Source organism: Quercus lobata, chromosome 8 (assembly GCF_001633185.2).
Source record: "Quercus lobata isolate SW786 chromosome 8, ValleyOak3.0 Primary Assembly, whole genome shotgun sequence".
Taxonomy (NCBI): domain Eukaryota; kingdom Viridiplantae; phylum Streptophyta; class Magnoliopsida; order Fagales; family Fagaceae; genus Quercus; species Quercus lobata.
The window spans coordinates 54,399,360-54,425,621 of NC_044911.1; the positions used below are offsets into that span (position 1 = coordinate 54,399,360).

Sequence of the window (26,262 nt, forward strand, 5' to 3'; positions counted from 1 at the left end):
AAAAATCAATGTAGAAAATTCAAATGACAATAAAAAGTTTGCAATAAGTTATTCATAAATGACTTTTAGTTGAAGGGTTAATAAACTCAGCCAAAAAAGAAGAAGAAGAAGAAGATTTGTGTATATAAAATGGCTTTTTTCAATCTCAGGTAACTTGGGAGATCAATCCAATAGGAAGAACACACAGAGCATTCCTATGCACAATCTAGCTACATGACTTTTCGTATAAATAGAACTAACAGATCCCACATAACAAATTTCTTTACACCAACTAGAGAATGAACCATCCTTTTGAGTCATGATCTTCATTGTAAGAGTAAACATTGCAACTCATTAATTGAAATGAAAAATCTAAATTAGGTCACAGTATATTAAATACTCCAAAACATTTGCTATATAAAATAGTATCTTATGCAGCAGCTATGAGCTTAATCTGAAGAAAACTTTATAGGCTTATCAACATCGTTGCCAAAATCTGCTTCAAGCAAACTATGCTACTGAAACCTACTCAAGCAGGGACTAGTGTCCCAGATAACTAGAATTACATAGCAAAAGAACTTAGGACAGAGAGGAGAGACGATCTGATGTGATGCGACTAGGTAGCAGGATGCCAACTTCCCACCCAATCCGTTAAACTTGCAACATTTCTGGTAATGTCTTCAATGGTATCGCTCTTTAATGCCACCACAATGTCCTCTGGATAGCTTTCTTTCGCCTCCTGGAGCAGAACTTGAAAGATTTCACACTCAATATTGTTTGAGAGCTTTGAACCTGTGTAACCTCTGGCACAGAAATTTAATTTGAGGCGATAAGCTTAGAGGGAGGGATCATAAAACAAGTTAAAGATCAATTGACAAGGAAGAAAGTAAAGCTGGCACTACCTCCTACTCAAGCGATCATACAACACCGTGTTGTCAGTCTGAAGCACAACTACTTGATCAAACCAACGCTCAGGAAAAAAATCACAGCCATGGTAGTCTACAATGTTCCCCCCTTCTTCCATCAAATCCTCAAGTTCATCACAAACCTGCAAAATCAGCATGCTATATAACTGGTTCCATCACCCATACAACGCACATATAATACAGGATTGAACCCCACCTCCCCCTTTCACCCCTTATTTTAAGAGAGAGAGAAAGTGAGAGGAGGGGGGAGCCATTTGATTCCAAGACCATCAGCTATCTTACATTGTTGATTTTAAATTACATATCCCTTTTTAGTCAGAATACCATGGAGGCTTATACAATAATATTGATTCTACATAATCACTAATCAGCAACAAATTGTGTCAAAACCTCACTAAAAAGTACACTATCATAAACCACTCAGAAGGTAAAGTTAAACCCAAAATTCAAAAGCCCTACAGTAGGATAACAAAGCAAATATTTGCTTCATTAATCATTCAAATGAACCAATGCTCTCTCTGCTAATACAAGTCATGTACAATATATCCCTTTATTATTATTATTATTTTTGATTTGGATAATGTATCCCAGGTTAATATGGAGACATCATATTCTCATCAAGTGCATAAACAAATGCCTCCTTCAAATGAACTTAAATCTTAGCGTAGTTCTACAAATTCCACAAGTAACAAGTTGGTTTTAGTCCCAAAACATCTTAAACAATCTTTTCATTTAAAACTTTTGAGTAAATTTTTCTTCTAGTTCCATTTTTTTTTTTATAGGTAATAAGAATTATAATGAAAAAAAAAAAGAAAAAAGAAAGAGCTCCCCATGTACACAAGGAGTGTATCGAGGGAAGCTATAATGACTTATTCTAACTCCATTTTCTTGGCTTCCCAAGACATTCCGCACCCTCAATTCCAACATATTAATTCAGTTTTATCCATAGTTCATGTAAAAAAGTCCAAATTCTCCACATTGAATTAATTTTTGGTCTAAATTATGCCTTCAGTATCAATTTTTTTTTCTTCAATATGAAAAACCAACTGCCATGTATGCATTCACAGCATATATAGAGAAAAGTATAATAAGAAATAAGGTTTTATGGGAATACGAGGTCTTCATTGATGAGGTAACAGTCAAGCTAGTCGTCCCAGCCATCATGGAGGTTCTTCTCCTTGACCAAATCTCTGATGATGATGTGACGGAGCTGGGTAGCCTCCGCTAAAGCAAATGATGTCGTTATCTTGCCTGTCCCAGTTGTCCCTGTCACCAGAATGTTCGACCTGCTCTTTCTCACACTACCGTTTTGTGCCATGGAATTGGCCCTCTACTACTTTGGTTATCTTGGTCTCCTTCAGGCTGTTCTGCCGGATCTTATTCTACTTCTATCTCACTAGCTGATAACCTGTGCCATGCACAGAATAGTATTAGATCAACTACATAAATGCATACATAATATCAGTTCATTTTTATATATATAAAAAGAGGAAATTAAAATAGTTTTTTTTTTATAAGTAGGTGACTTATTCACCAAAACTTCATATTGTTCTGAATTTCAGCTCTTCTTAAACAAAGCCAACCCACAAAACCACAACATGGTAAAGCCCAAAACATGCATTTCCCTTTATTACCTCTTCCCTCCAGTTTCTTGGCAACCAAACATCAATCGAAATGTAAAACAAGTCAATTCCCTTTCAGCTTAACCTAACACATCTACATTTATGCAAAATTAGTATATTTCTATTCAAATTTTCTCCCTCTTCCTAAAAGACCCACAACAGTATAAAACACAAAACTTCAACTTTCCATTGTTCATCCATTGTTGTTTCTAGTTATACTGATTTTTTTTTTCTAAGATATGGCTAAATATTATGTTCAATGTGGTGGCTAAGCCTCAAATTCTCAGTGAAGCTATGTATGTGTGTGTATGTAGTTATGTATTCTGTTCAAAATCGTTTCTAAACTTGTCGTACTTGTGGATCAAATAATTGTATTAGAATATGATATGCATAATTTACTAGAAAGGCATACAAATGAGGGAACAAATTGTACAAAATTTTGCAGATCCTATGAGGATAGCAATAAAGAAACCTTTGGTTTCACATGAGCATATCACAAAGCATCTTAAAAATTCCAAAAATTGAATTTCAAAATGTTTATGCTCTTTCTTTTGTTTCTCTCTCTCTTTTTTTATTTATTTATGAAATGCTTAGTTTCTAGAATAACCTAAAGGATGAAAAAGCTAATATCTCTGTACCATATCTAATCACTAATGTTCATGAAATTTTACCCCCCGGGGGGGGGGGGGGGGTGTAATTAAATATTTTCTCTATCATATGACTAATATTTAACTTTCAATTGTGGCGGCTAAGCCTTGGATGTTCCAATGTCGTGTGAAGTGTCCTTTTTTGTAGATTCACTTCCACAGTTCCACAAAGCCCTTTAATCCTAAGTTAGTTATTATGTTACTTCTCTAGTTTTTACAGATGCACCTTAGGATGTCAGATGCTCCAACTGTTTAATGTTGTTGATATCTTGCATACCATCTTTTAGTTGTAGGTACAGAAGGGAAAACATCAATTTGGTACCAAACTATTATTTATTTACTTATTCTATTTTTCTTGGATTATATGTTGATGCAAGAATTGCCAGTTGCCCCAAATGCTTTCACTAAATATATCTTTTCCTTCTTGGTTGTTTTTCCTTTCCACTTCTTTATTTCCACCTTATTCTCTCCTTCCTTCTTGTCACATTCACTTACCGCTGATGGTCTAAATTTTTTAGTGACAAGCTGTTTAAGGAGATACAGGATCTCAACTTTGAAGTTGTCATCCAGGTTGATCTATTTAAACCAGTTTATATTACTTGCAATCATAGCTTATACTTCAATTTCCAAATCTGTCTCTTGTCAGTTGTCTATAAAAAAAAGTCCCATTATTTTTCTTGGAGTTCTATTTTCTTAGTTGCCATCTGCAGTATGATTGCAGATTCTACGTCAGAAAGCAACATCCATGAAGCAGGACTACACAGAAGTGACAACAACTGTAAGTGAATGGTTTAACAACTGAACATTGCTGCCTCTTTTGTGTTTATGATTGATGCAAAGTTGAATATTTCCATGAAACTGATGTTAGTGCTAAAATACATTTGTCCAACTTCTCTGCTATAAAATTCAAGTACCTTGGTAAAATATGTATTAGCTATCTTTGTTACTTACTAGTTTGGTTGTAATTGCATGCATGGTTGAATAGTTCAACCCATAATCGAGGGGATTAACAGGATTGTTATGTGATTGTTTACTTATGAACAAAAAAAGAAGATTATTTATGTGTCAAATGATGCACTATCAACTTCTAGTATTTTACCACATACGGTTCTCTCCACAAACACAATCAGTATCTCAATTCCTTTCTAGACTGTTAAATGAAGTTGTAAATGTTTTCTAATGGACTGCTATGTTGTGCACAGACACAGTCAGTTTCTGAATTAAAGGACTTTGTCAAAAAGCTGAACTCGTTGCCAGAGATGATTCTAAGTATTTTCCTACTTTTAATTTTTCATTTTCGAGATCTATATGTGTGTTTCCAATTATTTTAATTTTATGGAATTTGTTGCTTTAGAGGCACATAAATCTTGCTCAGCATCTGTCGACATTCACATCAAAGCCAGCCTTTCTTGGGCAACTTGACATGGAACACACATTGTTGAGGCACAGAGTTATGACATGTGAGCACAATTTCTACTGTTATCTCCAACTTTTGAAGACCTAATGTGTTGATTATATGCTTTTCGCTTTATAATATATGTGAATATACTCAATGCAAAAGCATGCTGATTGGGTAGTAAATGGTTTACTGAATTTCAGGACTAAGGGTTGATGCACTGCTTATGGCCATGTAGTTATGATGTTATTATCATGTTTGTTTGTTTAACAATGAGCTTATGGTCTTTCTGTTCCTGACTTGTTTGACTTTCCAGAAGCGCCAATTGTTCTTCAACCTAAAACCAAATTATTGTTTGTCATCTTTGGAACGCATCAAAGCTATCCAACCACTCTACTCAAAGAATTTTTTTTTTTTTTGTTGGATTGACGAACAGTGCTGGCATCTTTTAGGTGCAGCGCACTTCAAAATTCAATCAAGTATAAATAATAAATGTCCCCCATTTTTGATTGGTGATAGTACCTGTTCTGAGTCTTCTGACCTGTGCTACTTGTATCATATGGAATAACTGAAATGGCATTCTTTTTTTCTTTTTAAGCAATTGTATTTATAATCTTTCTTTGGTTACTAAAATCTATGCATTTTTGGTATCTTCAAGTCATTTCTCAAGATCACCTCCTTTCAATTTGTCATAAATACGAATTATGGATTCTCAGTCCCCTATCCTAATTTCAAAAGCATGAAACTAATGCAGATGCTTTGAGTACATTGAAGAATTGATCCAGTTACAATGATGTCTATTTTCATCCTCATTTTTAGGTTTCTATAATGTTTGAGTAACTTGTTCTTGCAGGAAGGGATGGCATATGATTTGATTGTTGTGACAACCAAAATTGTCAGTGGGCATAGCTTAGCTGAAACATTTGTAGAGAGGTTGGGCTAAGGTGAAAATTTTTGTTTGTTTTTTCTTTTTCTTCTTGTAAAGTCTTACTGGCTATGAGAGTAGAAACTGAGGGTTGTTGGCCTGACTTGAAGCCCATGTAGGGCATGTTGAACTGATTATATATCTGTTAGCTTGTTGAGAGTAGCGTGTGCAGTTTTCTGGCTTCACCTTTTCTGTATTGATTTTGTGAGATCAAATCCCAGCAACCCTTTGAAGGAATTATTTGGTTTGAATTGAAAGAGTATTTCCACTTTGTTGTGATTATTTTTCTATGGCTAATGACTGTCAGCATTGCATACATGAAATTGTGAAGAAAGTGTAGAGCATCGTATGCCTTAGGTGGTTACCAGAAAATTGAAAATGGAACCCATAATCCTAATCATGGTGGTCAGATTTAGAAGTAATCTTTCTTGATTTTTATCTACAACCTATATAACACCTGATATACGCCATCCTTAAAACCTAGCCTGCAAACATTTTTCTTCGTACACAACACCTAGTCCAACGCTAAAAAGACTATTTACATTTGGGTGAAATACATCGTTAATCTTTGAAGTTTCAAACACAAGCTATTAGTTCTGAATTTTTTAACAAATGAGGAATTATTTTAACATAAAGGATTATTTTAACATAAAGATGTTCGGCTTGAAGATGTCTTGCTAAAACAAATACGATGAGCTTTCTATGAGATAGATTCTTATTATTTGTGTTTTTTTTAATAAAGGAATTCTTCTTCTTTTTTACATACATATACTAGAATTTGAATGGAAAATGTTAAAGATCACAATTTTTGCCACATCTTACTCATGACTTGCCACAACTAATGAGTGGTGAAGTAAAAGTGGTGGGTCCACAACTCCACCACTTACAACTTGCTACATAAGTAAGATGTGACAAAAATTATAGGAAAAGTTGTGGTTCAAGCACTACTCAATTTGAATCTATGATGTTCCATTTTCGTTATAATTTTTTTTTTATGGTTATGATCAAGGCAAGAAATTAATGTGCGTATAATATATATATATATATATATATTTATATTATGAAGAAAACTAAAGTAAATATATTATATATAAGTAAAGTCAGTAAATAATAAAGTAATATTATAAAAAGTAAAGTAAATAATAAGGTAACTAAGTCAATACTTAAACATAAACAAAATAAATTACAATATTGTCAAAAAATTTCTTTAAAAAAAAAAATTGTCAAAATAATCACTTACAGGAAATAGAGGTAGAAACAGGTTTTTCCAAGTAGGAAAGAATAAAGATTACAAGATTAGATATTTGGGAAGGTAAGGGAAATTTAGGGAGAATATGAAAGCTAAAAATTAAGTTTTGGTTACAATTAAAGAGAAGCAGCCTTTTTATAGGCAAAATTAGGCACTATTTGAATAGTGAATAGTAAATTTGACTTTTTTACTATTCACAGTAGGTTTTCAACAGCTTTATTTGTATGTGCTGACAATAGTGATGTAAGCAACAGTTTCAGCAATTTTGTCAGTATGTGCAGACAATAGTGATGTAAATAATGACTTCAGCAATTTAGTCAGTATGTGCCGATAGTATCGTCTTTTGCAATTATAGAGCTGAAGTAAGATATCAATCTTCAGCTAAGTTTGGAGTAGCAATTGAGTCTCACACACACACACACACACACGTGTTTGTGTGTGTATATATGGTATAGGTGAAAGACTACATGTTGAGTTAAATCCAGTGAAAATGAATTCCGTTAAACTAACAACAATACTAGATGGTATGAAGTTAGACATGGGCGCAAGAAGCTGTCAAAATTAGAAGTGGTGAAGAGGGTTTTGAACATCCTTGGAGAGTTTCACTATGACCAGGCCATCATGCAACCAACTTCCACAGGGGAGGATACAAAATGCAAACCGCCTGATGGAAGTAATATAAGGTGAAAAAGGACGAAGTTATTTTCAAACAACAAAGGGAGGTAGGTTGGTATAGGAGGCTTGTAAAACAGGTATAACATGTCTGTCACATACCTGCAAAACACTAAGAAAGTTTCAAATTAAGTAGCTTGGATTAAAGATTGTCCTAGTTCCATTTCTAGTGCAATTTCTCTTGATGTATCCAGTTTACAAATTTGATTGAAATTCATTTTAAATAAATAAACAAAAACATCAACACTAGATGGAGTCTGAGAAATCATTAAAAAAAAAAATTCTTCAAAATAAAAATCAAATTTGAAGCTCACTCTAGTGTGAAGGCAATGGAAAAATTATTTGGTATTTGTAGTCGGCTTCTTGGTCTAGGTTTGTAACATGTTCAAAATAATTTTCTTGGATTTTTGGGTGTTGAAATTTTAGAGATATTATAGCGGTACTAATGATGTACTCCCAAAAAAAGAGATGGAAAAAAGAATTTAGTGTTTTGGCACTAATGATGTACTCCCAAAAAAAGAGATGGAAAAAAGAATTCAGTGTTTTGGCGTCACCATAACCCACAACAAAGTAAACCTTGCAAGTTGCAACAGAAAATTTAGCTTTTCTAATATTTTCTCACTGTAATAAACAGACACTGCTACCATAAAGTAACATTTTATTTGGTCATTATGAATAGGGTCCGGTTAATGTGTGCCCTATAAAGGGCACACATTAACCATCCATTTTGGGAAAATAGACACACATTAACCATCCATTTTGGGAAAGTTTTTATAGGGAATAGAAAAAGTTGTCAAAACAGTTAATTACTTTTTCATTTTTCCATAAAAAATTTCTTAAAATGATTTACTAATGTATGCTCTAAGGGCACATGTTAGTAAATCCTATAACCGAATATGAAACTTAACTCTTTCTACAACATATACAACAGAAAATTGATGAAGCATATAGGTAGAGTTACAAATGTACACCTGACCACCCGTATGCTATGAAAGTTCTGTGAAAACGTTCAAGCCTTGCTGCCCTTTGTTGCAAAAGGCTTGGGTCTTGAACATGCTGGTCAGATTTATAGGTGTTCCAGTCGACAATCTTTTCTGCTTTTCGTTCCCATATAACTGATACATGCCATTCTTAAGCATATTTCTTTGTAGATAAACACCAACTGCAACGCTAAATTGAACTTTCTTCACGTATAAATTCTTATATAACAAGATTTCCCGCACAGCTTTCTGAAACATATCTAGGAATTAAACTTTCTTCATGCAAAAAATGGCACCAACAAACTCCTAAAATACAGCTAGAATTTTATGTATTAACAGTAGCACTCTCTTCAATTCGGTTGAGGAGCTCTAAAATATTTCCAGCTTTTCTCTTCGCTCTGTCGGTGCCATTCTCTGACAGTTCCTTCAATGCCTCCTCTGCACCAAGCTCCTTTGATAGTTTCAACTGCATAAAATCACCTGTGCATAATGACCACAATACTGCTGCAGAATTCTCCCGGTTGCGTGGGGAACCAGTTCTTATAACCTCCACTAAGACTGGAATTGGCTCCGCTTGACCAATTGCGGTCTTCCCTTCTGGATGGCTGGCAAGAATGGCCAGAATTGCAAGTGCTTCATCCACCATCCCACCTCCAGCATCCTTCAACAATCTCATCAATGGGGTCACGATACCAGCCTTTACAGCCCTTGCCTTGTTTCCCTGATAGATCGAAAGATTGAAAATAGCGGTGGCAGCATCCTTTTTCCCTCTTGGAGTCCCCTCACAAAGCAATGTTATAAGAGCTGGGATAGCCCCGGCTGCTCCTATTGCCACCTTGTTCTCATCTATTACAGATAAGCTGAAAAGAGTGGCAGCAGCATTTTCTCTAGCTTCCATGCTGCCATTTTTCAATACATCTACAATATCAGGTATTGCTCCTGCATTCACAATAGTTCCCTTGTTACTCTCATTGATGGAAAGGTTGAGGAGTGCCGTAACAGCATGTTCCTGTGTCCGGGGATCTGGAGAGGACAATAATTCTACAAGAAGTGGTATGGCTCCTGCCTCAGCAATGCATACTCTATTATCTGCATTCCTCTTAGCAAGCAACCTGAGCTCACCAGCAGCTGCTCTTTGCTGTTCTGTATTCCCATTTGCTAGTTTTTCCAATAAGGCATCAATAGCAGCAGGATCACAGTCTGAAACACTGCCTCCTCCTGATTTCTTGCTTCTACAATTCGCTTGCTTTTTTGGAAGCTCAACACCATTGCTTTCACACCATAAAGCAATCAGACTCTTCAAAACGTAGTTAGGAGTTAGGGCTGTGTGCAACAGTGTCTGCTGTGTCTTAGGACAGGTTTTATGTCCTGCATCAAGCCATTTTTGAATGCAAGACCTTTCATAAGTCTGTAAAAAAAAAGGTAAATATTTCTTTAGTAATGACTACCGATAGTCTGATACAAATAAACTGTTGTAAACTTAAAACTGTGAAGGCAGCTGCCAGTTTATACCTGTCCAGTAGAGACAATCACAGGATCTTTCATCAATTCAAGAGATATTGGACATCTGAAATCATCTGGGATAACAGGAGATCTGTGCTTAATCAAGCCCTTTTCACCCTCAGAGGTGTCCACTTGAGGATTTTCAGTCTGAACCCAGTCCTTAATCTTCTTAAAGAGGGATGACATTTTTTCAAAGCAGTCCCCTGGATCTCCATTGCTTGAGATAACCATTTCATGGAACGCAAGTGACTCTTTCTTTATATCATTGATAGTCTTGAGATGCAGCTTTTCAGAAAGTCTTTTAAGTACTGCTGGGTCAGGTTCTTTTTCTTTCTGTGCTGTGGCTAAATCAATGTCCAGTTGAAAATCAAGTGTGTCAATTCTTCCCTTGGCTCTTTGGAATTGAGCATGTACTAGTTCAATCTGAAAGAAATAGAAAAATGTCCCACCAATTGTTAAAACTTTCAAATCAACTAAATGTTACTTTTCGTTAAAATTCATTTATGAACGGTATTTTAGACAACATTTTGACTATTTACTCTTTAAAATTGAAATTAAAAGGGTAATGACTACTGCTGAATTATATGCTGTTGCTTGTAAAAATTATATGCTGTTAATTCTCTTCAAAGTAAGTTGGGTTGTAAAAGTACCTGTTCGCGAACCTCCTCAGATAAATTAAGTTTATCATAGTGAATCTCACTCAATGCTGCTTCAATTTGTTCTGTCACCAGGTGGAACTTTTGAGCAATCTTTTCCCTTTGAAGAGCCTGTGACAAGTAAGACATTTCATACCTCAAAACTAATGATTTAAAATCAACTTGTTGAGAAACAAGAATAGAAATTAAGCCAAATTACACACAGTAAAAGTAAGTATCATACGCCTGGGTGGAAAATGTATTTAACAGTTTGTAGTATTGATGGTTATATTAGTTTGTACTAGACGACTTGAAAAAAAACGAAAAATGCCCACATCTAGTTCTAGCTAAGCAAATCACGGTTCAAGTACAGAAGCAACTGTAATCACCATCTCATACCTTTTTCACTGAAATGCAGAACTCATTCTTCCCCGCCCACTCCCCCCCACCCCCCCCCCCCCCCAACAAAAAAAAAAAAAACCCCAAGCTTTCTGGAATTCATTTCTTATCATGCATATGCAAATCCGACTTGATAAGACAACATTCTTGTAGATTAAACAGAAAAGGAACTCCAAAATCTATAACCATATCAGTTCTTATTAAAAACAAGGTCTTCCTCCAACCAATTACATGGTGGTTCATAAGACCATCCATGTGTATTAAACTCATTAAATCATTTATACAAGTCACATAACTATTAAATGGGTCATGTGACTAAAAGTATACGCGGATGCTATCACCTAGTGGCTGGGAGGAGATTATTATAAACTGGTTCATAAGAAACTTAGGTCCTATTTTTAATCTCTTCCTAAATTCAATGGGCACACTTGGATTCGTATTTTTAACTCTCTGATCTCCCATATACCAAAATCACTTGAACAAGAATATAGACATAAATATCCAACTTTTATTTATGCGATTCAATTCCGCATAAACCACAAACTATAACATATACCCAACTTTTATTTCTGTTCAACAATTCCTTGTGTGTGTGTGTGTTTTGACTTTTGAGTTAAAAACCAAATATAAAATAGAATGATGATTTCTTTGAGGTTGCCTTTAAAAAAAAAGTCAAATTCTTCACCATTTTAGCCCAAACAAAGAAATCTCACTTTCCCTCCTCTTTTTCTCAGCAATCAAACAGAAATCAATTCATTTTATTTTTTTTAAAGAGAAAAGGCAAAGAAAAAGTACCAGATAGAGTTTGCTGCCACCGTTGACCGAGTTGAGAAGTTCGGTAGCGGAATCCAAACCGAGTCTGAGCGATTCAAAAGCCTTAACCACGTCATCGTCAAGCCCTTCATCGCTGTCCCTCAATTCCTCAAACAAAGGACTCAGCAGCTTCGCTCTCCGAACCAAGTTCCCATACATCTTCTTAAACACGTTTCGGCAATCCGATAACTCAGAGATCGCCTTCGTCGACTCACTGAGCCGACTCAGCAACAACTCGCCCTCATGAGAATCCTCCGTCGGACCCATCTGGGTCGCCCCGATTCAATAAGAAGAAAACAAAAAATTATTATTAAAAAAAGAAAAAGTTTAGAGCTTGGGAGAATTGGATTGGTTGGGAATATGTTAAGGAATTGAAGGGCAATTAGAAAGAGAAAAAAACACGTGAATTTTTGCAGATGTTGTCTGAGAATTCTGAAACTGAAAGAAAGATAGGTGTTAAGGTTGTAAAGACTTGAGGTTTAAGAAAGAATGGAACAAAGATTTATTGATTCTTTTTAATAGTAATATATAAATAAATGGAAGTATTTTTAACATGTAATCATAGCCTTAGGAAAGTTTTATATAATTAATTATGGGATTATTAGAAAATTTTAGAAACACAAGTTGGGTGATGGTACCAATTTGGTGAGGAAGTTGGAATGGAGGGAGATGGTACCAATTTTTTATTATATTTTTGACAATATTGTCCTCTGCATATATGTTTTTTTTTTTTTTTTTTCACATGTGTATGTTTTTGTTGGTTTGTTTGTCTTTTATTTTGGGAAAAAAACATAGTTTTGGAAACAATAATTTGGACACCATGTATAGAACCTTTTAATTTTTTTTTTCTTTCTATTTTTACCTTTTGATATTAAAAGTACTAGATCTCCATTAAAAATGATAAAAACAAAACACTACTATCTTTGAGATATATTAAAATTTCCTAAAGTACACAAAGGGTTTCTTTTTGTCAAGGTCATAACTCATCATTCAGAACTAGAACCTTCTAGAATTGATTTTTGTGTTATTTCAATGGAAAGTAGTTATTTGAATTTTTCTAAAAAAGTATATAATAATAATAATAATTCTAAAGTTTCCCGATATTCAAGTGATTGGTTCATTGGTTTGAAGTGTGTCGTAAATTTGAAGGTTCTAAAATTCAATTCATTACATTACCGGTCCATTGAATTTTTGTGATGTTTCATAAGTAGGAAATAGATTAATCTGATTAAAAAAATGAGACCCACTTCCTTACACACACACATGTGCACTTAGCTTCTTAATCTAGGTTTGTAACTCTTTTGGACCATGTTCAAAATAATTTTCAATCATATTTTTGGGAGATTTTACAAATATAGCTCTACCAATAATATAGTAAAATAGTTTTTTTACAATCACACATTTTGTCACAATTTAATGATATGTGCAATTATGATTAATGAATTATTATTTTCACATAAATCTACTATTTTTTTAACTATTCACAATCACACAAATAAAGTTGTGACATAAGTTGTGCTCACGTTATTTCTCTTAACCAACAAAAAAAAAAATATAAAGGTTTAAGGATTTAAGCAAAACAAAAGGCAAGAGAAAAAGAAAAAAAGAAGGGTATAATGGACCATATGAGGAAAGCCAATGTTGTGGACCAGGCAGCTTTTGCGTGTTATCATCAGAGTAGTTGCCTTTTCTTCCCGCGCAGAATTGTCAATTGGACGGCTAGGATCTTTCCAGGTACCAACCACAAAAGACTTGGCTACAATCGACTTGAATTTAAGTCAGACCATATTAACCAATAGCAAATTGCCAACTGGACCATATTTTTATTGTATGGTCTCTAATATAATATAATGATGGTCAAAGATACATTTAAAAAGTTAACGGTCATGTTTCTTGCAATATTTAGTTGGGTCCATAGAAAAAGATGAGACTTTATTGTTCATGACCCATTACTCATTATTGTTTAAATTTATTCATCATAAAAATAATTGTGGCGGAAATATTATGCATTGATTAAAAACTAAAACGTAAACAATGAGAGTTTCAAAAAAAAAAAACGTAAACAATGAGGGGGTAGTAATTAAATGAATTAATATTGGTTCAACTCTTGACTTGATCAAATGTATATAATATATATCAATGCCGCAAAACAGCCATCAGATAATTTAAAAACTATTTAATTAAACATTTCTGAATTGTTCCAACCATACAAAACATATTAGAGTGTCTTTCTTTTTTTCACAAAATATAAGATATATACAATGAGAATTTAAATACTTGTAACATTGAAAACATAGTATTGTCCTAAACTTGTGGAAAGGTAATTGGTATAATCATTTTCTGTTATGTTGACGTAACATGAAATCTAAGGAAATATGATCTAATTACTCATTGTTTATAAATTTCTTTTACTAACCCCACAATTTGAACTATTTTTTCTTTTAAATCTTCAAGAACTTTGTACATTGCAATATGTCAATTAAACTACAAAACTGCTACGAGTAAGTAATATCTCTTTACATTTTTGTTTACAAATGCTCCCTCCGTCCCATTTTGTTTGTCCTGTTTGAAAAGTCAAACTTTTTAAAAGAACATCATTTATTGTCTTATCTACCTTTTAAAAATGTATAAGTTTCCAAAACTACCCTTAAATAAATTTATAAAAAAAATTGAATTATTAATAAAATAGAGGTATAATAGAAACATTAGTAAATTAATGACTTTTATTTTTAGAAATAAGACAATATTTTGGGACATCTCAAAATAGAATAAAGGACAAACAAAGTAGGACAGAGGTAATATTTCCTAAGTTTCAGCTTTCATTTATCTTGTCACTTTATAAATGTAAAACTGAACTTGGATCTTTAAAGTAAAAAATCAAAACGAAAACAAGCCAAAGATTTAGGTGAAAAACAGTATTATAAGTTAAGATAACATATTTGATGCGTGTAAAATGAAAACAATAACACCAAATGATTAAATAAAAAAATAAAATAAAATAAAAATGTGGAGATACGTTAGGTGAGATATTGATCTTTGTAAACAACGACCGACTAGATGCAGCTACAAAAGCCAGGAAGTTCAAACGTGTCAAGATGGGTTTGGTCAACAACGCGTTAAAACTAGCCTTGTTGGCAATGAGGTGGGTGCGCCGGCAAAACTTAACATGCCTGATGCCATACAGACAAACCACAATATGTCAATGTCATGTCACAGTTAACACACTATCTCACACTTCATTCATTTCTTCTTTTTTTTTGTTTTTTGAGAAGACACTTGATTCATTTCGAAGGAGCCATGCATCTTGCCCAAAAAACTAGCCGTGACGTGGACGGCATATCGGGCATATGGGCCCATGTATATCATCCACCTTGGCGTCTTTTGTTTTAACTTTAAGTAACGTTATTTTATCTAATAACCTTTTATTTGATAAATATTTAAAAAATTTAAGCGTCAAATTATATTTATATGTTTATTACGTTCTTAATACGCACATCAAGTTTTGTGTCAATCGTTTCTCAAAAAAAGTTTTGTGTCAATTAAATACCACCTACTATTTGATCTAGAATCCTATATTTTATGCAAAATTTTATATGCCAAATCTTAAAATTTAAACACACGTTTGATGACATAGTTATTAATATTAGATCATTTTAAAATTTTGCAAGCATGTAGACTATAAAAAGAGAATATAATTCAACGGTAGATTTGTTAAAATTTACATCCAATAAATAAATATAGAGTGATGTAACATAACTTAAAATTATACCAGGTTTAACTTGAATTCAACCACGTATATATATTTTTGAGAAAATATGGGGGTAAAAAAAAATGCTGAATATTCGTGGGGTCTTGGTAATGGCTTGATATGGATAGTAAAGTTATAAGTTATATAAATTTCTCAGAAAAAAAATAGTTATATAAAATCTTCATAAAATATTTAATGATAAGCCCTTTTAATAATAGATGATAGATAGGATAGGGCCAAGCCAAGTTTCATGTCGGACACCAAATGGACCAAGATGAGATCTAGTAAAATCTGCTAGATTTAAGTGTTATATTGTTAGAGATATATTAATTATTCAATAATACATGATCAAACCCAATTTTACCTTGTGTACAAGTCAAATTTTTTATTTGTGTTACAAATCTATTAACCATAGTTAGTATATAGATAGTTTAAAGTTTAGGCATTTATAGATTTGTATGTTGCTCAAATGTTGCTCTTAAAGGTTTATTTATTGAATGTTGCTCATTAGATTGAATTACATAACCCTCGTATTTTTGTGTTACTCTATGATATGATTTCACTTTGACATCTATTTTAGAATATTTAGTTTAGCATATATATATATATATAAATTTATGAAAATTATTATGTTTTTGAAGCATTGGCATTGCTTATATGCACCGTCCAAACATCAATCTGCATTTTTTTATTTGTTTTGGTTGAAAAACAATATCAAAGTCTCAACCATAATCATTGTATGTGTAGACTTTCCGCGTGATGGTATGAATGATTGGACTTGGGAGCCATAGGACAATGTTCGTGCAACGATGGTGGTTGGCAATGGATTAGGATCTGATCATCCGGTGGACGGGGTGCAATTCACCCATCTCTTCTTACAATTTTTTTTCACTTTTTACCTTTTTAATTTTCACTTTTTACTTTTAAAATTTTTTTTTTTTGAATCAATGGTTAAAATTGAAAGTTGCTTTTTACAATTATTAATCTTAACCATTCATAAGAATTATATCAGGTGCAATACCTTGATCTCAATCCATCGGCAATACACTTGTTTTGGTTCAGCCTTTTCTTTTGAGCGTAAAAAGATGAAGATGAAGCTATTTCTAAAATAAATAAAAATAAAAATAAAAACCTCTGATGCCTTTATTTAAGAGAATTTGGTGGCAGTTTTTGGTCCATGTGCACTGCAAGAAGTATTGGGTTGGTAAGATAGCAATAAATAGTTAATCAATATATGTATCTTAAATTTTTTAGTTTGATTATTTTAGTTTTTGAGTCTTAGTCTAAATTTGTTAGTTAGATTTAATTTGGTATATTGAGACTTTGTTTTGATGAATATAAAAAAGTAGGCCAACCGTACATATAAATTTCAATCATTTGTTGAATAGTGAATGATTGAATTAAAGCCTAATTGTTTTATTAGACCTAATTGAATGGTCCCAATAACTCAGATTTAGACATGTTATCTTATGTAGGTTTTTTGAGCTATAATGTGATTTCTCAACTTGAGTAGGTCATGTTGTTTGTTTGATGGACAAATGTGCTTTGAGGTTGTGTCCGTTTGAGAATTTCTTAACTCATTTGATAATGTGAGACAAAAAATTAAAAACTAGTTTATTTTTAACAAACTGAAAGTTGGATTATTTAAAATAAAATTGAGACAAAAAATAGTGTAAGATTATCTAAAGATGACTTTATCAAGGCGTAATTGCATATAACATAAATTCAATGTTGTGAGAGGTGGCGTGTGGAACTAAATTTTATGAAGTTAAGTTTACTATAACCACGTTAATCGAGGCCAAGTGCAAAATTTTGATTAAAGATAATAGAGGATGAATAAATAATATCCACACTACTTTGAAGTAATACATAATTGTCACTCATTCCTTGATTTTTGGGATAGTTATTCAATTAGGCTCCAACTTCCAATTTATTCAAAATCTTGTCTTCTTTGTAATTGCTTGGTGAGCTGATATATAGCTACCATGTAATTCTACACATGCTAAATGTGCGTTAGTTTCTCTCTAAAAAACTTGGACACTTCTTGTAGCCCTCACGTCCCATGTATCAGATTGAGTTGAAAAATACCTCAAACTCAACTCAATTTGACCCATACACACTTCTAGTAAAGTACTCAATTTTTATTCACAAGTACGAGCCTCCATAAATAAATGTCTTCTTACAAAATATATAAAAGATATGACAAAGTTCTTGATTATATATGTTTATTTACCTATTTGTAGTTGAGATTTTTTGAAGTCTCGGCATGCTTCACAAACAAGAAGCCATCTTCATTTGAGTCTTGGGGGCCAACAAAATGGGAGTGTTAGTTTGTAAAATGTGATTCGTGGGGAGAAAACTTATGAGTTCTAGAGTTTACACTTCAAAATGATTTTTTTTTTTTTTGAGAATACTAATTATTTTAACACACACATAAGGGGAGAAGGTCTTAAAGAAACTGATAGTAGTGTTTATTCAAAATGAGATTTTTTGTGAGTATGAAAGGATTGGTTTTGACCACAAAATCAATATGCAGCAGATTAACAAATTAATTACCAATTAATTAAGATATGTGGTCACAATTGTAACATGTTAATTAATGAAACTAGGAAATCGCCAAATTTGTAAAGCATGCAAAGAAAGCAATAAACAAATAACACAGTGATATGATGGAGAAGTGGAAAACTAATGGAGTCTTCAAAGAAAAAACTACTATAAGAGTAACCTACCCCAATCAAAGGAAATCCACAATAAGAAAAAAAATTATAGATCTAGTACATAATCAAAACTTAAAGAAAACCATTCAACAAATACTACAAATTGTTCAAAACAAAAAACTGACAACACTCATTTCAAAAGAGAAGTCTAGTGACATATCTTTTGTGACACAAATTTGATGTAATAAATTGTGAGCTAGTGATGAAAAAAAAGTGATAGGTTCATGTAAAAATGCTCTTCTGCCACTCACAATCAACCAAATTGTTATAAAAATTATGACAAATAATGCGGTCCTTAATGAACTATGTTGAAAGAGAATACATGCAAGCTTCATTAATCACTTAATTCTAAAATTTCAAAAGTCATTTCTCTCACTTTACCGACTTAAACTATTAACTAAAAGCAACTGATCAACTCTCCATAATTCCAAATAAATAAATAAATAAAATGGCAGTACCAAAGTTTGAAGAATAATCTCAACCTCCATTAGCATAAGATCAAAGATCGTGACTCTACCTCCATCTGCACCACCCTCTTTATTTATCTTCCTCTTGACCACTTTGAAGGTATTAAGAATTCTAGAAGAATCAAAAAAGATTACTCAAAAATATAATCAAATATCAAATATTATGTACATGTAATTTAGATCTTCTATTTCATATTGAAATCAAAATAATATTGGAAAATAAGAATAGGTTGATGTTATAAATTTAACGAGAGAAACATCTGTTGGAGTGGGTGTATTTTAAACACCAATAAGCCTTTGCTTTGTGTGGAGTGAACCTTGTTATTATTATTATTATTATTATTATATGACAAAATACAAATATTTATGGTAAATCTAGATGCTGGGGGTATCGATAGCAGGGGGAGTTGTTGTGGGTGCTTCCTAGTCGGCTGGAGGATTAGTGGGCGGGGGGTCTGAGGTGACTACAAGCTACGCGGTGTTTGGATTTGATGTGGTTGTAGCGGTTCTGCGGTTGTCATAATCCAGCACTGCTACATAGGAATTGATCTACTTTGATAGCTCCCTAGCCTCCAAACTCTCAATGCCCTCCTCTTCATCGTTGCTGTCCTTGCCCTGATCTGTAGCCTAGGTTTTGACCTCAGGGTCCTCAGGCAGCAGGACTCAGTTAGCACTCTTGAAAGGGGAATCCTCTTGGAGGCTGACGGCGTTAACTATAGCCATCAAACCCTCCATGAACATGAACTTCTAGGCCTGGAAGATCAAGGGACCAGCTGAGTTTTCGACGTCCTTGAAACCCTTATTGTAGTAGGTCTGCTTTCGAGCTTTCTCTGCGCCTTTGAGGTCGGTAAGTTCCTTGTCTCGAGCAGAGAGGATGCTAGCTGTCTTCGCTAGCTTAAGCTCGGTCTCCCCAAGCCTACCTTGAAGATCACTAGCATTCCGCTCAACGAACTCCAATGCCTTCTCGGCGGTAGTCGCCCGCCGCTCCATCACATTTAGCCCTAGAGTTTTCTCTTGCAGACTGGCCTCAGCTACCTATTTGAGGGCTTTTTCTTTGTTAATCTCTTCTTGTGCCTCCTTCAACCGAACCTCCACCACGTGGCTCAATTGGGCAGCCTGAGACAACAGAAAAGCAAAGCGGGATTATTCAAGCCCAATTGGTAACACTTGTAAATTGAGAGGTATGTGAAGGAAACGAAAGGGACCGAGACAAAAAAATAGTAATAATTCGGACAAATAAAAAGCTTACCGCTATAGTGTGCCACTTTAATGTTAGCATAAGGTCCTTATCTTTGCAGCCGGAGTAATGCTTTAGATCGGTAGGCAGCAGTAAGGCCTGCCTGAGACTGTCCGATACCAACCCTCCTTCGTTGCTCCTCTATGTCCAGACATAGGAGTCTGAGGGTAGGACCTTATCCCCCAAATAGAAGGAGCACTCCCATCCGGTACCAGAACCTGAGGAAGAAGCTGCTCCTTGAAAGCCGATTATGACAGGCTGGCTCATAAGCTGTGTAATACCCCCACATATCTTTATTTTAGGTTATTATATATATATATATATATATATATATACATAATTGATGGGCCATAAATACTTTTTGTTAGTAATTACAGCCCACTACCCTGCTAAGTCCACATCTCTGATGTGTTAAATATAAGGTAGAGGAAGAGATAAATTAGAGTTTTCATAGGAAGAGTTTTATCAAAGAGGTTAAGAGGTGTTTTTCCTTGGAGTTTAGAGCACATACAGTTGAAGAGGCAATCAAATTGTTCAAGGTATGATTTCTCACCATTAGAAACAAAGAATTAAGGAGTTAGAATTTTATCATGGAAAATTTTAGTGATGTGTAGATTGTTGAATTGGCAGTTTCTTAGATGACGATTTACAGTATTTCAATAATTCTTGAATCCTAGGTTGCCACTGTTTGGATTCTAGAACAAAAGCCGAAATTATTAAATCCATGAATAAGGCTTGCATCGTTTTCGTAGGACTATAAGAGCTTTTGAGTTACTGATTTATACCATAATGTTAATTTTGATTTGCTGGACAATTTGCACCTGACCCCACACATGTTTCACTAGCTAGCTCTCACTTTGTCAAAGTCCTATTTTCTCTTATTGATAGCTTTGATAGTCTATGCCTAGGTGTTGACTATTCCCAAACACAATGAACCATTTAGGTTCAACACGTCTAGAAAAAAAGGGTTCAACACGTCTACAATTTTTTAAAAGGATAATGACAGATTTGAGATTTCATACCAAAATTCTTATATTTAATCCGTAGGGTCAATGAATGTTAAATTCATAAACAAAATCATATTGGTTTTGGCCCACCATTTGCATTGGGGTTATATATTAAATCCTTAAGTGTTGGCTACTGCATTCCTCATGGTAAAATGAGTTTCGATTAATGCAAGGATGTATTATTGATTAGAATACCATTGGTTAGAGAAATGTAAATTTAGTGTTGAAAGTGTTATTAATTCAGCAAAGCATAATCTTAGTGAGTCTATTTGTATAGTTCTATAAACTTTATATTTTGTGGAGGATATTAAGTATATTTCCATGATTGATTATAGGTTCTATTTAAGAGTATTTTGAGACTATTTGAAAGGTGTTTTAGCTGGACTTTCAAAGTGATTCAAGTACCGTAAGTAATTATGCATAATATGCACAATTTTGTCCATTCAGTTCCTAGAAGTCAAAGGTTTTCAAAAGTTATGTTTTTGAGCTTGCATTTTTAAAAGTTTATCAAAAGTATTTTTACACCATTGCAAGAGAAATTTTGACTTTTAAATGATGTTTTAAAGGGAAACTTTGAATTTTAAATAATGTTTTGAACATCCAAATCTCCATTAAAAGATGATTTCTAAACTAAACCATTTTTAGAAAAGAATTGAGTTTCAAGATAAGTTTTCTAAAAAGGTTCTTGATCTTTAAATTTGTTTAAAGCCAAGTGATTTCAAATTCATATTCCTATTTTTCCAATTATGTTTAAAATGTTTCTTTTAGCAAATTGAATTTTCAGACTTACTCAAGAATTGTAAAAATATTTATATAAACTCCTAAGTTCCTATTCGTTCCCCAAGAGAGTCAAACATCCTTTGATTTATGTTTCAATTTGATATTGTGATGTTCAATATGCCTCTATACTTGGAATAATTGTTAATCTTAAGAAATTATTCTATTTTGTATAAACCTTGCTTTTGTGATATGTGACTCAAAATTAGTGTTTTTAGAATTGATTAGGTATATGTGTAAGCCCGTTCACAGGGTTGTATGTGAGAATATGTGTTGATCCTTCACCAGTAGGGGTTAGATGTTGGTATCCACTCATAGAATTGTATATGAGAATATGTGATATGTTTATATGTGACACTGTGCTCTAATCAATTATTTGTATGTGTTTTCGTATGATTTTAAGATTTGATTACATATGTATTAAGTGGTTCACTATATGTTTTGGAATAATTATATTTGATATCATGGAATGAATTTGTGAAAAATCAAAATAATCGTGCTTTGCTTGACTCTATTCTGTTATGTATTGTGTATAATTGTTTACTGGATGTGTGGCTCACCCCATCAATTACAATTTTTAGATTAAAGTTTAGTTGGGGAACAGAACTTTGGGATTACTTTGTAAGATGCAAGGTAAAGCGTGGGAGTTTTTAGGCGATGTCAATAATACTTGAAGCCTTAAAGGATTATTAAGTTATTTTTGTTCTGCTTTAGATTTTATAGTATTAGAGATTATTTCTAAATTGTGGATTTTAGTTATTGTAAGAGATTTATTAAGAGCATTTTTTATTTGGAGGTTACTGAATTATGTTTATTGAGTTATGTAAGATCAGTAAGTTAGTCATGCATCTAAATTCATGTTCCATGGATTTGGGTCGTGATAGGCTATGTCTCCTGAGGGGTCTTGCCGGTTGGTTGAGTGGTTGCCTGACCCGAGGCCAAAGTAGGGAGGTGGGCAGCAGGAGGAGTACTGCTCTCGACTGTAGTGCCGTCGTCACCCTTTTGCCGCTTCCTCCACTGTTTGGAAGCAAGGGGCGTAGTTTGTTGGGGAGTAGGCCGAATGGCAGCCTGACCTCTTGAGGCCTGCGTAGCTGGAAACCAATGGTCCAAAGCTATAGAGCACTTTTGGACCATTTCTTCTACCGAGTTGGGTTGAACGGGCTCGTCAAGAATTGCCTCCTTGACAAGTGGACCATCTTCTGCAAGATCTCCTAAAATGGGGTTCTCCAAAGGAACGTGTACAGCCCGACCTTGGAAGACGGTATCTCCTGAACCGTCTTATATAGGTTCAAGGGAATTCATGTCTAACTAGTCGAGGACCTAAATGCTTGGCTTCCCTAGAAGTAAGCCCTTGTGGCAGGAATCCAGGTAGTCGAACGTCCAGGTACAACAATAGTGGGTTGCCGACTGTCAAGACACTTGACAAATCCTGGTAGCTTGTGTAGGAGGGCACGTAACCTAAGATCAGGTGATAAGCTTTTAACTGTCCGTCGTAGTGCACAAATATCTCCGAGCGAAGGACGAAGTTGAGCTCTTGGACACGCACTACGTTTATATCTGGCCGAAATTTCTTAGAAACTACAGTTAAGGGGGGGTACGAGTTAGTGAGATGCAGAGAAAGTAATAAAAGAAAAGGAGAGACATATGTACATAAAATAGATGAGAAGTAAATGAAAATGAGCATGCTAATAAAACAAAAGGGAGGGAGACACGATTTATGTATGTTGAGGAATCGGGGAAAAGAAAAGTATCGACCTATCTAACAAGGATAGGTCGAGTGGGTTAGCTCACCATTCAGCCAATTCTCGCTCACCCTCACATACTCCCCCGCTGAGTTCCTATTGGAGTCGGGGTGGCAGGATATCAACCTAACCATTGTGCTTCGGGTCTGAAGATATACCCGAGCTTTAGACCCTCCCCCCCCCCCTCTCGAATGGCGAACAAGAAGTTGATGCCATGGTGGGTAAGGCTAAGGCCACACAATCAGTTGAGATGCCCCACACAGCTAACTACCCTATAAAAATTAAGCAAACATTGGTTGGCTGTAAAAACTAAGGGTCCTAAGTAACAAGGGATCCACTAGGAACCTAACCCCGCCCTCAAGTATGGACATTAAAGGGAAAAATACTATATGGGGGATCCTCTGGTCCTCTATATCTCCCTCGTGACAATACGAAATTTCAACATCACGAGGAATGTTGTATCTAACTCTGAAAGATTCTATGTCTGCTCTAGTTTTCAAAAGGTAAGAAAAAAACATGTTTTTGAATCTAACTAAGTTACGAGAAGATAGTTCAAGAGAAAAAGACTTACTAAGTGACTTCTCGAAGAGGAGAGTGATCTTGTAGGGAGATTAAGGGCTCGAGAACAAGAAGAAGGCAATATTCTGAACTTAGAAGAAACTAAAGAAAATGAAAAACATGAATTAAGGGAGGTATTTATAGAAACAATGGTCATTAATTTTAATTGCCCAAATACAATTAATGGGTACCATAATGTCACCTTATGCGCGCCTCATTAAGCAAAGCGGCAGGCCATCTGAACCGTCCTATACTTCAAATTCTGCCACATATTTGAAAGGAGCAAGTTGTCTTGTTTGTTACATTAAATGGTAGACAGTTGATCTTCCCAAGGTGTAATTGTCATTTTTCCTGGAAAGGGTAAAGCAATGGCCCCAACCACGGGGCAGGAAAACCCCCGATCCTATCTCTATTTTGCGGAAACAAGATCGTGAGGGGCCTATTTTGGGGGGAATTGGGCCCAAGAAAACCATGTTTGCCCACTTGATCAAAACCCAACATAAGGCCCAAGGCCTAACAGACGAGTTAAGCTTGGTACACAAAGAGAGAGTTGACCTTGGGCCCTATCACAATGGGCCCAATCCTGAGGTCGGGATTATGGCTGAGGAGACGACCACTTGAGGGAGTCTTAAGTGGTTGGCTAAACACTGACCAAGAACGAAGGAAGTTAGGGTGAAGCACGAACCTAGCGAGATCAGTAGCTGAGGACTAATAATGCCATTGGGGAACCACCACCGAACACTATTTGGCATCTGGAACAAGTTCCAAGGGAATCCTTGATGTGCATGAAATATATACAATAAAGTACTCACATATCTACATATTTAGTTTTACTTTTATGTTATTTTGTGACTGATTATATAATATCTTTGTGTTGTAGGTAACAAGGGCTTTACATGCAAAGTGGGGCTAGGCCAATTGAATCAAGCCAACTTACATTCAGCCAGGCATGAATTCAAGAAAAGATCAATCCAATTAAATTTAAGTCCAATTGGAGTAAGGAATCAAAGGAAATATGCATCAAATCCAAGTCCAATTCGGATTAGGATTCCAGACTGCACATTAGTTAGTATTTTTGGCCTAACTTTCGGTTCAGATGTCCAATTGAGATGATTCAAGTTGGGTTGGAATGTTAACTTAAAGGGCTACAACTTTGTAGTTTAGCAAAAGTCTGAATTCTGAAGTTAAGTGGGCCAAAATAGTCGGTTAAGTGAAGCCTAAAAATCTGGGATTTTCTCCAAATGGGAATTCAACTTGTAATAGGATTCCTTGACTTATTTAAAGGCTCTTTAGGGCAAAATTCAGGGGGCTGAGGCTAGTGCTAGGGCTGGGGGCTATACATAGAGAGTGCGGCTACTTCTTTGGTTTTCTTCCATGACAGTTAGTTTTATTTTATTTGTCTAGTATTTTATTTTTGTGTTTTCTTTCAATTACTATGAGTAACTAAATTTATAATTAGGGTTGAGGATGAAAACTTGTTAAGGATTAACAGTAATATATATATGTGATTTGATTTTTCCCACAATAGTTGTTCTTTATTGATTTAAATTGTTCTTACTTCATATCAATTGACTAAGATGAGATTCTAGATATGAGTTTAATCATGTTTTTCTCATGATTTAGGATTTGTCTTAATTAATTCAATGCTTGGTTTATTAATTCTTGATTATAAAATTGGATATCGCTTGTGATTTGTCTGTCAATGGATACAATTTATGATTTGATTTTTAGAATTGGATATATATTGTGATTTATTTGGCTACAGATACAATTGATGATTTGATTTTATACTTAAGAAACGAAGAAGAACATGCTTTTGATTTTTAAAATAAGGGTTTAAATGATGATATTTTCCATGATAGCAAGATTGATTTCTAGATTATCATGTAGTGAGTTGGGAAAAATTAATGATCATAAATATATGCTGATATGACTTACAAGGTGGATTCCAAAACCTTAATTCTTTTCTCTTGATTGTTTACATCTTTTTATTGCTTTATATCTTTTGCTTAGTTTAACTATTTGCTTAGTTTAACTATTTGCTTAGTTTTATTATTTGTTTCATATATTTAATTGCAAACAACCAATTTTTATTAAACTAGATTAGGATTAATTTGGTTAAGGTTTAATTAATTTTCCTACGTTCATACAAGTCCCTGTGGGTTCGACCTCGTTCTTGTCCAACTATACTTCGGTACGGTTCGTACACTTGCGAGTATTTTAAAATTTCACAACAATCCTCTAAAGTTATGAAGATCCCTTG

The 26,262-nt window shown here is 34.3% G+C and overlaps 1 protein-coding gene, 1 long non-coding RNA gene and 1 pseudogene across 3 annotated transcripts; 1 reads left to right on the top strand and 2 right to left on the bottom strand.

The window, feature by feature from the left end:
* Positions 1-359: 359 nt before the first annotated feature.
* Positions 360-2,306, bottom strand: LOC115956023 (annotated as a pseudogene). Its single transcript, XR_004084244.1, has 3 exons — positions 2,020-2,306; positions 882-1,027; positions 360-782 (listed from the first exon to the last, which is right to left on the bottom strand). The product of XR_004084244.1 is annotated as an adenylate kinase isoenzyme 6 homolog (transcript).
* A 1,210-nt stretch (positions 2,307-3,516) lies between these two features.
* Positions 3,517-4,408, top strand: LOC115956024. The gene is made up of 2 exons (XR_004084245.1): positions 3,517-3,952; positions 4,377-4,408. It is a non-coding gene; the product is annotated as an uncharacterized LOC115956024 (long non-coding RNA).
* Positions 4,409-8,206: 3,798 nt separating this feature from the next.
* LOC115956022 (U-box domain-containing protein 14-like) lies at positions 8,207-12,253 on the bottom strand. The gene is made up of 4 exons (XM_031074474.1): positions 11,729-12,253; positions 10,550-10,666; positions 9,909-10,322; positions 8,207-9,804 (listed from the first exon to the last, which is right to left on the bottom strand). Exons 1-4 carry the CDS (start codon positions 12,011-12,013, stop codon positions 8,722-8,724), a joined length of 1,899 nt encoding a protein of 632 aa, XP_030930334.1. The 5' UTR covers positions 12,014-12,253; the 3' UTR covers positions 8,207-8,721.
* Between the last annotated feature and the right edge of the window lie 14,009 nt (positions 12,254-26,262).